The sequence below is a fragment of the Mobula birostris genome, chromosome 11, assembly GCF_030028105.1.
Source record: "Mobula birostris isolate sMobBir1 chromosome 11, sMobBir1.hap1, whole genome shotgun sequence".
NCBI lineage: Eukaryota > Metazoa > Chordata > Chondrichthyes > Myliobatiformes > Myliobatidae > Mobula > Mobula birostris.
Genome location: NC_092380.1, coordinates 78,209,752 through 78,224,772, shown reverse-complemented (window position 1 = coordinate 78,224,772; position 15,021 = coordinate 78,209,752). Strand labels below are relative to the sequence as shown.

Genomic DNA, 15,021 nt, shown 5'->3' with positions numbered 1-15,021 from the left:
GTCGCCAAGAGTAATGGGAAATTGGAAGATTGGGAAAATTTTGAAAAGCAACGAAGAACCACGAAACGAGCAATTAAGAAAGGGAAAATAGATTATAAAAATAAACTAACACAAAATATAACAATGGATAGTAAATTTTTTTTATAATTATATGAAGTGGAAAAGGTGGCCAAAGTGAACTTAGGTCTCTGGGAGGATGAGAAGGGGGCATTGATATTGGGTAATGAGGAAATGGCCAAAGCTTTGAATGACTATTTTTTGTCGATTTCATGGTGGAGGACACATCTAACATGTCAAAGAGAAATGATATGGATGCAATGGGAGGTGAGGACCTCGATACAATAGCTATCACTAAAGAAGCAGTGCTGTGCAAACTTGTGGGCCAAAAGATAGATAAGTCCCCTGGTCCTGATGAAATGCATCCCAGGATACTGAAAGAAACGGCAGAGATAGTAGAGGCTTTGGTGATAATTTATCAAAATTCTCTAGACTCTGGCAGGTCCCAGCAGACTGGAAAAAGGCGAATGCCACGCCACTATTCAAAATAGGATGTAGGCAAAAGGCAGGTAATGATAAGCCAGTTAGTTTAACATCAGTACTTGGGGAAAATGCTTGAAGCGATCATTAAAGAAGAAATAGCGAGGCATCTGGAAAGAAAGGGATCCATCAGGCAGATGCAGCATGCATTCAGCAAAGGCAGGTCCTGTTTGACAAACTTACTGGAGTTCTTTGAAGATATAACAAGCACAGTGGATAGAAGGGAACAGATGGTCGTTATTTACTTGGATATCCTGAAAGCGTTCACTAAGGTGCCACGTAAGATAAGGATGCGTAAGGTTGGGGGATGATGTATTAGCATGGATAGAGAATTGGTTAACCGATAGAAAGCAAAGAGATGGGATACATGGGTATTTCTCTGGTTGGCAATCAGTGGTGAGCGGTGTGCTGCAAGGGTCGGTGCTAGGCCCACAACTGTTCATGATATACATTAACAATCTGGAAGAGGGGACTGAATGTAGAGTATCTAAGTTTGCTGATGGCACTAAGTTGAGTTGAAAAGTAAATTGTGCAGAGGATATGGAGAGCCTGCAGAGAGATAGATAGGTTAAGTGAGTGGGCAAGGGTCTGATAGATGGTGTACAATATTGATAAGTGCAAGGTCATCCACTCTGGAAGGAAAAATGGAAGATCAGATTATTATTTAAATGGTAAAAGATTGCAGTATGCTGCTGTGCAGAAGGACTTAGAAACATAGAAAATAAGTGCAGGAGTAGGCCATTCGGCCATTTGAGCCTGCACTGCCGTTCAGTACAATCATGGCTGATCATCCAACTCAGAACCCTGTTACCTGCCTTCTCTCCATACCCCCTGATCCCTTTAGCCACAAGGGCCTTATCTAACTCCTCTTAAATATAGCCAATGAACTGGCCTCAACTGTTTCCTGTGGCAGAGAATTCCACAGATTAACCACTCTCTGTGTGAAGTAGTTTTTCCGCATCTCGGTCCTAAAAGGCTTCCTCTTTATCCTCAAACTGTGATCCCTCGTTCGGGATTTCCCCAACATTGGGAACAATCTTCCTGCATCTAGCCTGTCCAATCCCTTTAGAATTTTATATATTTCAATCAGATCCCCCCTCAATCCTCTAAATTCCAGAGAGTATAAGCCTAGTCGATCCAGTCTTTCATCATGTGGAAGTCCTGCCATCCCAGGAATCAATCTGGTGAACCTTCTTTGTACCCTCTCTATGGCAAGAATGTCTTTCCTCAGATTAGAGGACCAAAACTGCACAAAATACTCTAGGTGTGGTCTCACCAAGGCCTTGCACAACTGCAGTAGTACCTCCCTGCTCCTGTACTCAAATCCTCTTGCTATGAATGCCAGCATTCCATTCGCCTTTTTCACCGCCTGCTGTACCTGCATGCCCACTTTCAATGACTGGTGTACAATGACACCCAGGTCTCATTGCACCTCCCCTTTTCCTAATTAGCCACCATTCAGATAATAATCTGTTTTCCTGTTCTTGCCACCAAAGTGGATAACCTCACATTTATCCACATTAAATTACAGCTGCCATGAATTTGCCCACTCACCTAACCTATCCAAGTCACCCTGCATACTCTTAGCATCCTCCTCACAGCTGACACTGCCGCCCAGCTTCGTGTCATCTGCAAACTTGGAGATGCTGCGTTTAATTTCCTCGTCTAAGTCATTAATATATATTGTAAACAACTGGGGTCCCAGCACTGAACCTTGCGGTACCCCACTAGTCACTGCCTGCTATTCTGAAAAAGTCCCGTTTATTCCCACTCTTTGCTTCCTGTCTGCGAACCAATTCTCTATCCACATCAATACCATACCCCCAATACTGTGTGCTTTAAGTTTGCACACTAATCTCCTGTGTGGGACCTTGTCAAAAGCCTTTTGAAAATCCAAATATACCACATCCGCTGGTTCTCCCCATCCACTCTACTAGTTACATCCTCAAAAAATTCTATGAGATTTGTCAGACATGATCTTCCTTTCACAAATCCATGCTGACTTCGTCCGATGATTTCACCGCTTTCCAAATGTGCTGTTATCACATCTTTGATAACTGACTCCAGCAGTTTCCCCACCACCGACGTTAGGCTAACCGGTCTATAATTCCCCGGTTTCTCTCTCCCTCCTTTTTTAAAAAATGGGGTTACATTAGCCACCCTCCAATCCTCAGGAACTAATCCAGAATCTAAAGAGTTTTGAAAATTATCACTAATGCGTCCACTATTTCTTGGGCTACTTCCTTAAGCATTCTGGGATGCAGACCATCTGGCCCTGGGGATTTATCTGCCTTCCATCCCTTCAATTTACCTAACACCACTTCCCTACTAACATGTATTTCCCTCAGTTCCTCCATCTCACTAGACCCACGGTCCCCTATTATTTCCAGAAGATTATTTATGTCCTCCTTAGTGAAGACAGAACCAAAGTAGTTATTCAGTTGGTCTGCCATGTCCTTGTTCCCCATGATCAATTCACCTGTTTCTGACTGTAAGAGACCTACATTTGTCTTAACCAATCTTTTTCTTTTCACATATCTATAAAAGCTTTTACAGTTTTTTTGTTCCCTACCAGCTTTCTCTCATAATCTTTTTTCCCTTTCCTAATTAAGGCCTTTGTCCTCCTCTGCTGGACTCTGAATTTCTCCCAGTCCTCAGGTGTGCTGCTTTTTCTGGCTAATTTGTATGTTTCTTCTTGGGAGTGCTTGTGCAAGAATTGCAGAAGGATGGTTTGCAGGTACAGCAGGCTATCAAGAAGACAAGTGGAGTGTTGGCCTTCATTGCTAGAGGGATTGAATTTTAAGAGCAGGGAGATTATGCTGCAACTATATAGGGTATTGGCGAGGTTGCATCTGGAGTGCTGTGTGCAGTTCTGTTCTTCTTACTTCAGGAAGAATATACTGGCTTTGGAGGCAGTGCAGAGGAGGTTCACCAGTTGATTTCAGAGATGAGAGGGTTTAGACTATGAGGAGCAATTGAGTTGCCTGGGACTATACTCACTGGAATTCAGAAGGAAGAGAGGAAATCTTATAGAAACATAAAATTTTGATAGGGATAGATTAGATAGAGGCAGGAAAGTTGTTTCCACTGGTAGATGAGACTAGAACTAGGGGACATAGCCCCAAGTTTTGGGGGAGTAAATTTAGGATGGAGATGAGGAAGAACTGCTTTTGCCAAAGAGTGGTGAATCTGTGTGAATTTTCTGCCCAGTGGAGTAATGGAGGCTAGCACAGTAAGTATATTTAAGACAAGGTGAGATAGATTTTTGCATAGTAGGGGAATTAAGGGTTATGGGGAAAAGGCAGGTAGGTAGAGATGAGTCTATAGTCAGATCAGCCATGATCTTATTAAATGGCAGAGCAGTCTCGAAGGTTCAGATGGTTTATTCCTGCTCCTATTTCTTATGTTCTTATATTCACAAATTGCTTCACATTTTTGTCTTGAGCATAGCAGTTGTGATGAGATATCACACTTTCAAGGATGCATCTGTAAAAATTCGTGAAGGTCAATAAGTGTATGCTGAAATTTTGTGGCCTCCTGAGGAAGTATAGACATTGATGTGCTTTCTTGACTATGGTGTCTATGTGGTTAGACCAGTGCAGGCTATTGGTGATGTTCATTTCTAGGAACTTGAAGCTTTCAGCCCTCTTGACCTGAGCACCATTGATGTAAATGAGAGCATGTACAATAGCTCTCCCCCCCTTTCTGAAATCAATAACCAACTATTTTGTTTGATTGATATTGAAGGAAAGGTGTTGTCATGACACCATACCATCAGGCTATTATCTTTTTGCACTCTGACTCTTCGTTATTTTAGATTTAGTTCACAATGGTGGTGCTATTTGTAAACTCATAGATGGAGTTAAAGCAGAATTTGGCCACACGGTTGTGAATGTAGAGCGAGTTAAGTAGGGGGCTGAGGGTGCAGTCTTACGGGGCAGAAGTGTTAAAGGTAATTGTGGTGGTGGATTTGCTGTCTATCCTTAAATGATTGTGGTCTGTTGGTCAGGAACTCAAGATCCAGTTACAAAGATAGCTTTTGAATCCCAGGTTTTTGAGTTTGGAGATGAATTTGCTTGGAATCATAGTAATGAAGACAGAGCTGTAGTTAATAAATAATAGTCTAAGCAAACCAGTGTTATCAGCATAATCATCTCCCAGTGAATTTTAAGGACATCTGTTGGCACAGTCCTGATTTGTATGTCTTTTGGTTGCAATTTAATAGTTGATTTGATGTTAATGCTAAAATTTCTCCAAATTCTTTCTCTACCAGTACTTGGATACAGAGATAAGCTGTTTCCTCAGTCTCAGCAAAAGAGCACAGTTAAAGGAAGAGTCTTCAACCAAGGTACTACATTGCATTATATGATTCTAATCCTATTTTCCTGTCTCTGTATTGGTCAGACATGCCAACTGATTGAGACTATTATTAAAAGCTTGACAGTCAGGGGCTATAGGTGGCTGATTGTGTAGTGGCATCCACACTGGACTTCGAGGCGAGTGGTTCCAGGTTCAAATCCAGCCAGCTCTTTGCATGCTTTTCATCCATGCTGGGTTGAGTATGGAGCTCGCAACTCGGCCTCGTAAAAAAACAGACAAATGCAAACGAAACGGCAAGATTGCCACCCAATGCGCCACAAGACACTGAGAAGAACAACAACGATTATTCAGACAGCCACTGAATTAACCATTATAACCATTATGGTCCCTATAATTTATTGTTAGAGATTCAGATGGTAGTAATATAAGTGGTTAATTCAAGTATGTCAACTATGAATTCATGTCATTCATTTCCATCTCCAATAACGTCTTCCAATTATGAGAATAACTGTCATGGTTCAAGACATGTGTCTTAGATTGTGGTTAGGCGACAAGAATATGAACAGTGGTTTCCCAGTCAGAATTATTTTCCGGAGGTGAATATCAGCAAACCACATCCAAAATTTATTGCATGCATTAAATTATTTCAGATACTTTCCCATCACTAGCTTGAAATTTGCATCTTGTGACTGGATGAAATGAAAAATGTGTACATTTGTTTGCTGACACATTGTTCAGAGCATCAAGTGGTATACTGTTTCAAATAGTATATTGAACAGGAGCTTGCAGAATATTGGCAATTTCAATCTGAACTTCCACCATATACCCCATAATTATCAGCAACTTTAAAAATCCTACAAACAATCTTACAAACGTGACGGTCACAAGCTAGCTGGCCAAACGGTTGGTAATTTTCTGGCAGAGCTCCGGTATTGGTTTTCTCATGGAATCCAGAGGTGGAGCACAAATTTAAACGGGTGAACCTACCAACTGAACATGTATCAGCTTAATTTACCAGTGCGGGAACAGTAAGCCCATCCATTTGTATGAAGATAGATAGCTGTGAGCTGCAAGGGAAAATTTAATGTGATTTATATTTTTAAGTAAATTGCAATTGAACAGTTGTGTTTATTTAAGAGCATTTAATTTTTTTAATCTTTTAAAAATGGAATAATTTCTGATTTTAATTGGTCTTATGTATATCTAAATGTCATAATCACTTAGTCTTTGACCAGTTTAACTATCAGCTAAGCCTTTGGTAATGGTTAGCCAGTCTCAGTTTTTCAGTCATTGCTGGGCAGGACTTGGTATGATGACTCACAGGACAGCATGATCTTACATGAGATCTGGATGCCACTCAGGGTCTTGCATATCAGAGCAGAATGCAAGTTCAAGTTAAGAGGTCGATAAAAAATGAATCTGCCCTTCCCACAAATGCTTGTAGTGGACGGAAGAAAATCGACACAGGAAACAAATTCTGACTCAACATCCTTAAGTGCATTTAATTATTTGACATAGTTTAAATATGTCCATAATCCTTTATTTTTATCTAATTTTGGTCAGAAATTTCACATAAGCACAATAATGGACTTCCATTTTGAATGCACATCCCAGGAGGTTTTCTTATTAAATCTGTTCATAACTACATGTGATAACATTCACCTTCACAGTGTTTCATTGAGGATAAAAAAATTATGCAGTGATGTACTTACCCCGTCCCCACCTGGGCACTGCTGCGATTATACCTCAAGAATCTAAAAGGAGCCAAATCTTTTTTTTAATGTATAATTTTCATCACTGTATCCTTCCTAGGGTTGCCATGCCTTCCAACATTTAATGTAGCAATATCTCCATAATCTGAGCTGCACCCCATCAGACACTGTAATAGCATGGAGCATAGAAGAGAGAGTTTTTTGATTCATTGAAAAGGTAATTGATTGAAACATCTCATATTCTGAGAGGTCTTTGTAAAGTAACGTGAAGAACACAAGAACACTCATCTCAATCTTAAATCTCATGGCTGATCTGTGCTGACCTCAACTCCTCTTCTGTGCCAATTTCCCATTACCCAGAATTTTCAATCTTTCGAAGGTTCATTTTTATTGTCAAAAGTATGCACGTATAATACAATTCTGATATTTGTCTTCTTCAGAAAGCCATGAAAATCAGAATAACCACAAGAGTCATTGAAAGAAAAGACATCAGCCCCCCCAATGAAAAGGAAAAAGAAACAACTTGCAAATCCCAGACCCCCACTTCCTCCCTCGCACAAAAAACTAAAAGGTCGCCACATGAAAAATGGCAACTGAAACACCGAATACTCTAAACCCCCATCCCCGCAAAAAAAGTAAAGCGATAACAGCACCAAACCCCCAATCCCCTCTCCCACAATAAAAACCAACAGATTGCCCACACAGGAAAAAAAACAACAAGAACATCAGACCCCAAATCCCCAACCTCTCCCTTGCAAAAAAAAAACCAACACATCGCCCAACTGGAACCCCAACCTGCCAGTCAGCACCAAGAAAGAAAACTGAAGGAGAGCAATATAAACTAAGGTCCAACAATTACATAAATTTCAGAAACATCCTCTTGCCAGAACCAAGGAGAGCAGCCACTGGAATTCAGTCTTTCTGCGAAGAGTGAATGCTGTGCCACTGACCTGTGGCCTTCCGAACGCCGTTGACCCAGCTGCAACCACTATCGACCCGTGGCGTTCATGGAGAGCAGCTGCTGACCTCCTCCACATTCACCTGGATGCTTCAATCTTCCTCGACGCTTCGAAATGAAGTCGATCATGGCCCTGGGTATTCTGCACGAGGCAACCCGTGCTCACGGTCCTCTCCAGAGACAGCAGAGTGCCAGACCTTTTGATCAAACTCCAGACTGAACGTCACAGGCTCCAACAATCTCTGAAACAGTTAAGACAAAAAGAACAAGCATAAGGCATAGAAAACATGAAATAATTGAAGAGATTGGCTATCTGAAAGATGACGCCTGAGAAATCATTGTTCGCTGATGCCATCTTGACTGGAAGTGTTTATTTATTCCACCTTTAATATATCTAACGACCTTGGGCAGAGAAGTGGCCTGCCTTATTTTGTTGACTTGTTCCCTTGTTTGTGACTCTCTCATGAGTGGACACATTTCAACAACTATGCTCAAGCCCCCTTAGGATCTTGTATATTTAAATGAGGTCACCCCCTAATTCTTATTTACTCCAAAGAAGGACAGTTGAACTGTATAGTCTCTCTTGAAAGGACAACCTACTCCTCCCAGGAATTAGCCTGATAAATGTTCTTGGGACTACCTCCACTGCTACTCTATCATTTTTTTAGGTAAAGGGGGCGAAACCAGGCATAGTATTCAACATGTAACTTCAACAGCATCCTATACAAGTACAATAAAACCTCTCTATTCAAACCTCTTTGCTATAAGGGCTAACAATTGAATAGGCAGTTGCAACAAGTAGTTAACTTTTAGTAATTATTGCACTGGAATATCCTAATCCCTTCAAGTTTGACTCACTTGTAGTCTGTCTCCATTTAGATGCTAGTCAGACTTTGGGACTGTTCCTACAATGTGGTGGAAGCAATATCCTTCAATATTTTTAAAGCAGGAATGTTAATATGCAAAGACATAATAGACCATTGGTAGACAAAAATAAGTTAAGTTTACAGTCAGATTTGCCATAATCTTATTAAATGATGGAGTCAACTGATGGGTTTCGGCAGCCTGCTCTTGCTACTAATGCGTATGATGAAGAAGCAGGCTATTTCAGATCTGCATCAGTTTTATTATCACTGACATTTGTGGTTTTGTGGCAGTGGTACAGTGCAATACATAAACATTTCTATAAGTTACAATAAGAAATATAAAAAATAATTAAGTTGGGCAAAAAGAGAGCGAAAGAGTGGGGTAATGTTTATGAACCATTCAGAAATATAATGGCAGTGGGGAAGAAGCTGTTCCAAAATCATTGTGTATGTGCCTTCAGGCTCCTGTACCTCCTCCCTGATGGTAGTAATGGGTAGAGGTCATGTCCTGGGTGGTGGGGGTCCTTAATGATGGATGCTGCCTATATAAGTCATTGCCTTTGAAAGGTACCCATGATGCAGCTGGCTGAGTGTACAATCCCCTTCAGCTTTTTCCGATCCTGTTCATTAGCCTCACCATACCAGACTGTGGTGCAACCAGTCAGAATGATCTCTTTAGTACATCTGTAGAAATTTGCTAGATTCTTTGGTGACATACCAAATCTCCTCAAACTCTTAATGAAATATAGTTGTTGGCTTTCCTTCATCATCTTCACAGCAATGCATTCTAACTGGTTGAATTGCCATCTGGTAAGGAGGCATCAGTGCACAAGATTGGTAAAAGCTACAGAGGTCTAATACGATGTCATGAAAAACCAGTCATCATTGATCTGGTCGGTGAGAAGCATTGAGAGAACAGTTACTTCAATGTTGAAGTGCTTTTGAGAAAAAAGAAAAATGATTATGTTCAATCTGAAACCAATAAATATTAAGCTGTCTAAGCTTCAAAGGCATGAGGTGTGAGTTGGCTATGATAGATTGGGAAATTACATTAGAAGGTTTGGTAACATTTAAAGAATACATAATTTACATGTCACCTTAAGACAAAACTAAAATTGAACATGAGAAGTAGAATATACTTGAATTCAAGATGATTAAAGTTACATTTGATCAAAACAAAATGTTTTAACATTCCCAAAGTAGCAGAAAGACTGAAGAGTAGGAATATTTCAGAATTCAGCAAAAGGAGAGCAGGACATTAGGATGAAAGACGAGAGTTTGGCAAGAAATGTAGAAGTTGTACATACAAAAAGATTAGTTGAGGTTAATGTGGTTCAATTAAGGACTGAGATAAAGAAATAGAGAAATGACAAAAAACCTAAACAAATGATTTATCATCATTGAACAAGACAGAAAAGAAGTCTTGTAAATTATGTAGAACTACAAATTTGGAGGGAATAAATGGCTCAAAGAAAATTATTTAAAAAATAGTTGGATGTAAAGGGATAAATTTCTTGATAATCTATATTTAGACTGAGATGGGAGAAGTAGTCATCTTCCAGACTTGCATAGTTTCCAGGAACTTTCCTCAGAAATAGAATCAGTGAAAGACCTCGCACAACAAGATGGACAGACAACCAATATGCAAAAGACAACAAACTGAGCAAATACTAAAATAAAAAATAAATAAGCAATACTGTGAATATCGAGAATTTGATTTGGAAAGTCCTTGAAAGTTATTCCATAGGTTGTGGGAATTGTTCAGGGTTGGGCTGAATAAAGTTGAGAAAATTATCCCCTTTGGTTCTGAAGCCTGATGGTTGAGGGGTAATAACTGTTCCTAAACCTGGTGCTGTGGGTCCTAAAGCTCCTGTACCTCCTTCCTGATGGCAGCAGCAGCAAGAAGAAAGCATGGCCTGAGTGGTGGGGGTCCTTGATGGTGGATACTGCTTTCCTGTAACAACGCTCCATGTAGATGTGTTCGAAGGTGGGAAGGGCTTTACCAATGATGGACTGGGCTATATGCCAGGATTTTCTCTTCAAGGTCATTGGTGTTTCCATACCAGGCCGTGATGTAACCAGTCAATATACTCCCCACCATACATCTATTGAAATTTGTGAAAGTTTCAGATGACATGCCGAATCTTCACAAATTCTTAAATAGTAGAGTTGCTGCTGTGCTTTCTTCATAATGGCACTTACATGCTGGATTTGTGTGTGGATTTATGAAAGTCAAACCAGGTTTGTCAGGGACGGTACAGTGGTGCAGCTAAAAGAGCTGCTACCTCACAGCTGCAATGTTCACCCCTGATCTCATGTTGTCTGTGTGGAGTTGGCAGGTCTGGGATCATTTGGTTCTATCTTTTCCCTACCCCAGTACGCCAATTTCTTTTCACATTCCAAAGATGTGCAAGTTGGTGTTCTACTTAACCCCCATAAATTGTTCATAGTTTTTAGGAGAATTACAGGATCTGAATTTCTGAATTTAGTGCATATGGTATCAGCAATAAAACAATGTTGTAGAATGAGAATTTGTTAACATATAGAAATTCAAATTAGAGATAAATGGATCACTATTGGGTTGGGTGGTTGTAACAAATGGGTCAAAATGTGGAGAAAGATTGGGCCCCATTTGAAACTATACATATCAATGATTTGTATGAAGGGATTAAGTGGCTGGGCAAAGTATCTATCCAGGCCCAGCTGACCATAGAGGAAACAGACAGGTTTAGGCCTCTATTACTAGAAGACTTGAGTATATGTTGAGAGACATCTTGCACCAATTATAGCCCTAAGGATTGATATATATTTTGGTGAAGGACTTCCATATTGATTCTGGAGTAATGTATTTTGTATTTTGAAAAGAGATTAAGCAAAGTCAATCTATAGTCTCTTGATTTTAAAAAGAATGAGGTGAGACATCCAAAATTCCTAAGGCTTGTGAGGTTATATGGCTTCCCAAGTTGTTTCACTGAGAACTGAGGGTGACAATCTCAAAATAAATAACCATTCAAGAAAAGATGGAAAAAATCTATCCAAGAAGGCTGCTGAGACTCTGTTGTTCAGTATATTCAACATAGAGATCAGTTTTTTTAAGATACTAAGGAAATCACGCAAGATGGGTTCAGTGGAGAAAAATGATCCAGAAGTAAAAACTCATGCATGAATTTCTTGAAAGATGGCATGGGAAAGAGAAACAAGATAGATAACTTCTACTGTTCATTACGATCTGACGATTAATATTTATTTGTAATTCTAAACCAAAAATGGCCATTACTCGAATAATTTATTTATGCGACTCTGGTATTTATTTAATTAACTGCAATGACGTTAGATAGTAATTTTTTTTACTGGAATACAAAAATATTTTTCTTACATGCTTTATGCAGCATTGGATGATTTGATTCTAAATACTTGCAATGGGGAGTACATTATTTCTTCCAAAAATAATGGTTCCTTTTGAAATCAGCTGTTATGATTTTGGAAGCTTTTTTTCCCGTCCATAATATTAATTTCTTGTATTTCTGGATAACTGGCTTACAAAAAAAACTAGAATCCACTTTGAAAAGAACGTTGAGTAATGAGGTTGTACTGGTAAAATGTGTTTAATAGTTACTAACCTATTTGATTGGTTTTGAGCCTAGCCCATTAAGTTGATTTTGTCTCCAAAGTTAACATGCATACATGTTTTAGCAAAGAAATTCTGTGTTTGCTACCAGAAAATTAGGTCATCTTTATTGTTTGGTCTTCTCCAAATTATTAAAAATCATTTGAAATAACATTAAATTAACCCATTTATAAATTGATTCTGTGATTAAAATACTATGAAATGCATAAGTTTCCTCTGAGACATTTTAAAATATAATGGGTTTTACCTTTTTATTATTTCAATGACTTGGATATTTCACCTTTCGTTAATGATATAAAAATCATTATTAATGTGTTTGTAATGTAACTAATAATTTTGGTTTACTCTTTGTGATTTGCTGTCTGAAATTTTACAAATGTAATTTGTTTTGTAATGATCTGTACTGCATTGTATTGAATTGAATAGGACTTTAGGAAAAATTAATGTTCTTGCTTCAGATCATTGGATATTTGCGATAATCTTTCATTGAGGTCATTAGCAAGTATGATTACTTTGCTGCGCTCAGCAAGTTTAGTGCCAAATGAACTATTGTGCAGCATGATAACCTTCTATCCAAGATCGCATGAGTAGCCTCTTTACTACTTTTGTCTCAGTATTTAATCCTAGTATCTCTCAAAGTTAATTTCCTTTTTCTCTTTAGGCATGTGGGCCAGCCTGCGCTCCAGTAGTCGCTTCAATGCCCAGTTTTCAACCACTGATGTAGGTGCAAGATTAGCTGGAAAGGAATCCCCTGTGACAGCAGGCTGTGACAATTCTCTGCAGAGCCAGCTCCTCAAGCACCAAGCAGCACTATACCTGTTCGGGGAAAAATCTCAGCTAAGAGTAAGTTGAAACTGGATTCCATTCGTATTCTTCAATTATTTCCATACAGGATTTAATTTTATATTGTATTTCACTTTTCATTCTGATTAGATCACCTGCAAAATTATAAACATAATTTGCAAACATAAAACCTAATCCATTATTAGCTTAAATTATTTATAGAATTCGTCACATTTATGTATTCATGTTATTCTTGAATTAGATTGCAAACACTAAAATACTGCTAGTGTGAATTTTATAGACTATTATTTTCAAATTGCTAAAGAGAAAACAAAAGCAGAATTTGAAAAAATGTTTTAATCTAGTTCATTTTGAATAAATAAAAAGAATGGGTGATGAGATGTATGTATGAAAAACCTAGTATCAATTTCTCATAAGATTCTCAAGAAATGCTTTTGAAAATTAGAGTACTTGTTATTCAAAACCTTTCTTACAAGCTAGCTCTAAACTGCCAAAAATCTCGACTATTATTTCTTAAAGATTCTTCTCTATTCATGTTACTTTGCTCCTTTTATCCTTCCTCTTTTTACAGTTGCCCAGTCTAGTACTCTGCAACAACTAAGAAAAGTAAAAGTATGCTGATACCATGTATATAATTGAATCAAGTTTATTTCAACACTTTCAGCAATGTTAACAAGATTTTTATTTTCAGGGCTTTAAACTTGACCTTGCTCTTAACTGTGAGCTCATACCTGTGGATTATGTTGATGTTCGACAGGTGAAAGCTAGTTTCAAAAAGCTAATGAGGGCATGTGTGCCCAGTACTGTCCCTGTTGACACAGACATGACCTTGTACAAGCTTCTCGGAGAATCAGAATGGCTGCTCCAGGTATATAAGTTACGTTGTGCTAGTTATTTAAAATTAGTTTTTATTTAATTCCTTAGCACTGAAGACAGTGAAGATTATAGTGAAACAATACACATTTTGAGAAAAGGATGACTTGCAAAATAATTTTTTCTTCTATTTTTTTTCCTCCTCAGGAATGAGGACAGATAACAGGAACAAAATTCAATAAATAATATAGAAGTAGGAATTGCTTCTTTTAAGTTCTGAAAATGTTACATTTTATGTGCACATTGGTTACTATATGTTGCAGTTCTTACCACATAATGTCTGTAATTGAAAATGTTGTTTTAGTTCTCTAACAGCAAAGGCTCTTGTAATTTGCATTTTGAGATATTAACTAAAATCAAGACATTAATGTTTTTATATAATATCCAATACCAAAGAAGGCATACGGTGCATCCGCCTTCATCAATCATGGGATTGAGTTTCGGAACCGAGAGGTAATATTGCAGCTATTTAGGACCCTGCTCAGACCCCACTTGGAATACTGTGCTCAGTTCTGGTCACTTCACTACAGGAAGGACGTGGAAACCATAGAAAGGGTGCAGAAGAGATTTACAAGGATGTTGCCTGAATCGGGGAGCATGCCTTATGAGAATAGGTTGAGTGAACTCGGCCTTTTCTCATTGGAGCGACGGAGGTTGAGAGGTGACCTGATAGAGGTGTACAAGATAATGAGAGGCATTGATCGTGTGGATAGTCAGAGGCTTTCTCCCAGGGCTGAAATGGCTAGCACGAGAGAGCATAGTTTTTAAGGTGCTTGGAAGTAGGTACAGAGATGTCAGGGGTAAGCTTTTTACGCAGAGTGGTGAGTGCGTGAAATGGGCTGCCAGCTGCAGTGGTGGAGGGGGAAATAATAGGGTCTTTTAAGAGACTCCTGGATGGATACATGGAGCTTAGAAAAATAGAGAGCTATGGGTAAGCCTAGGTAGTTCTAAGGTAAGGACATGTTCAGCACAGCTTTGTGGGCCAAAGGGCCTGTATTGTGCTGTAGGTTTTCTGTTTCTAAAGAACTATAAACAAAAGGTGGAAAATGTTCTCTGTTGAGTATAAGCATACCTGAGAAATTCATTCATCCTAGCAAGGCTATTTGTTCTTTTCCTTCAGTTTATACATTTAATTGAATGCGCTCATTAGAATGATGGTAGGGTGCGTTAATGAATGAGTGAATTTTTAGTTATGAATATACACAGCAATATTATGTATTTTTCTCCATTTTGATATAAGAGACTATGAAAGGTATATGGCCCAAACACTGGTAAATGAGACTAGCTCATGTAGACCTGTTGGTTGGCAGGGATGAGTTGGGC

General features: G+C 38.8%; 1 protein-coding gene across 3 annotated transcripts in view; it reads left to right on the top strand.

The window, feature by feature from the left end:
* sbf2 (SET binding factor 2) overlaps positions 1-15,021 on the top strand; it is a 572,061-nt gene that overhangs the window by 514,703 nt on the left and 42,337 nt on the right. For all 3 annotated transcript variants that reach the window (XM_072272620.1, XM_072272618.1, XM_072272617.1), the window contains 3 exons: positions 4,811-4,885; positions 12,683-12,864; positions 13,517-13,693. In XM_072272620.1, the coding sequence (XP_072128721.1) occupies positions 4,811-4,885; positions 12,683-12,864; positions 13,517-13,693 (434 nt within the window). The remainder of the gene's footprint in view (positions 1-4,810; positions 4,886-12,682; positions 12,865-13,516; positions 13,694-15,021) is intronic.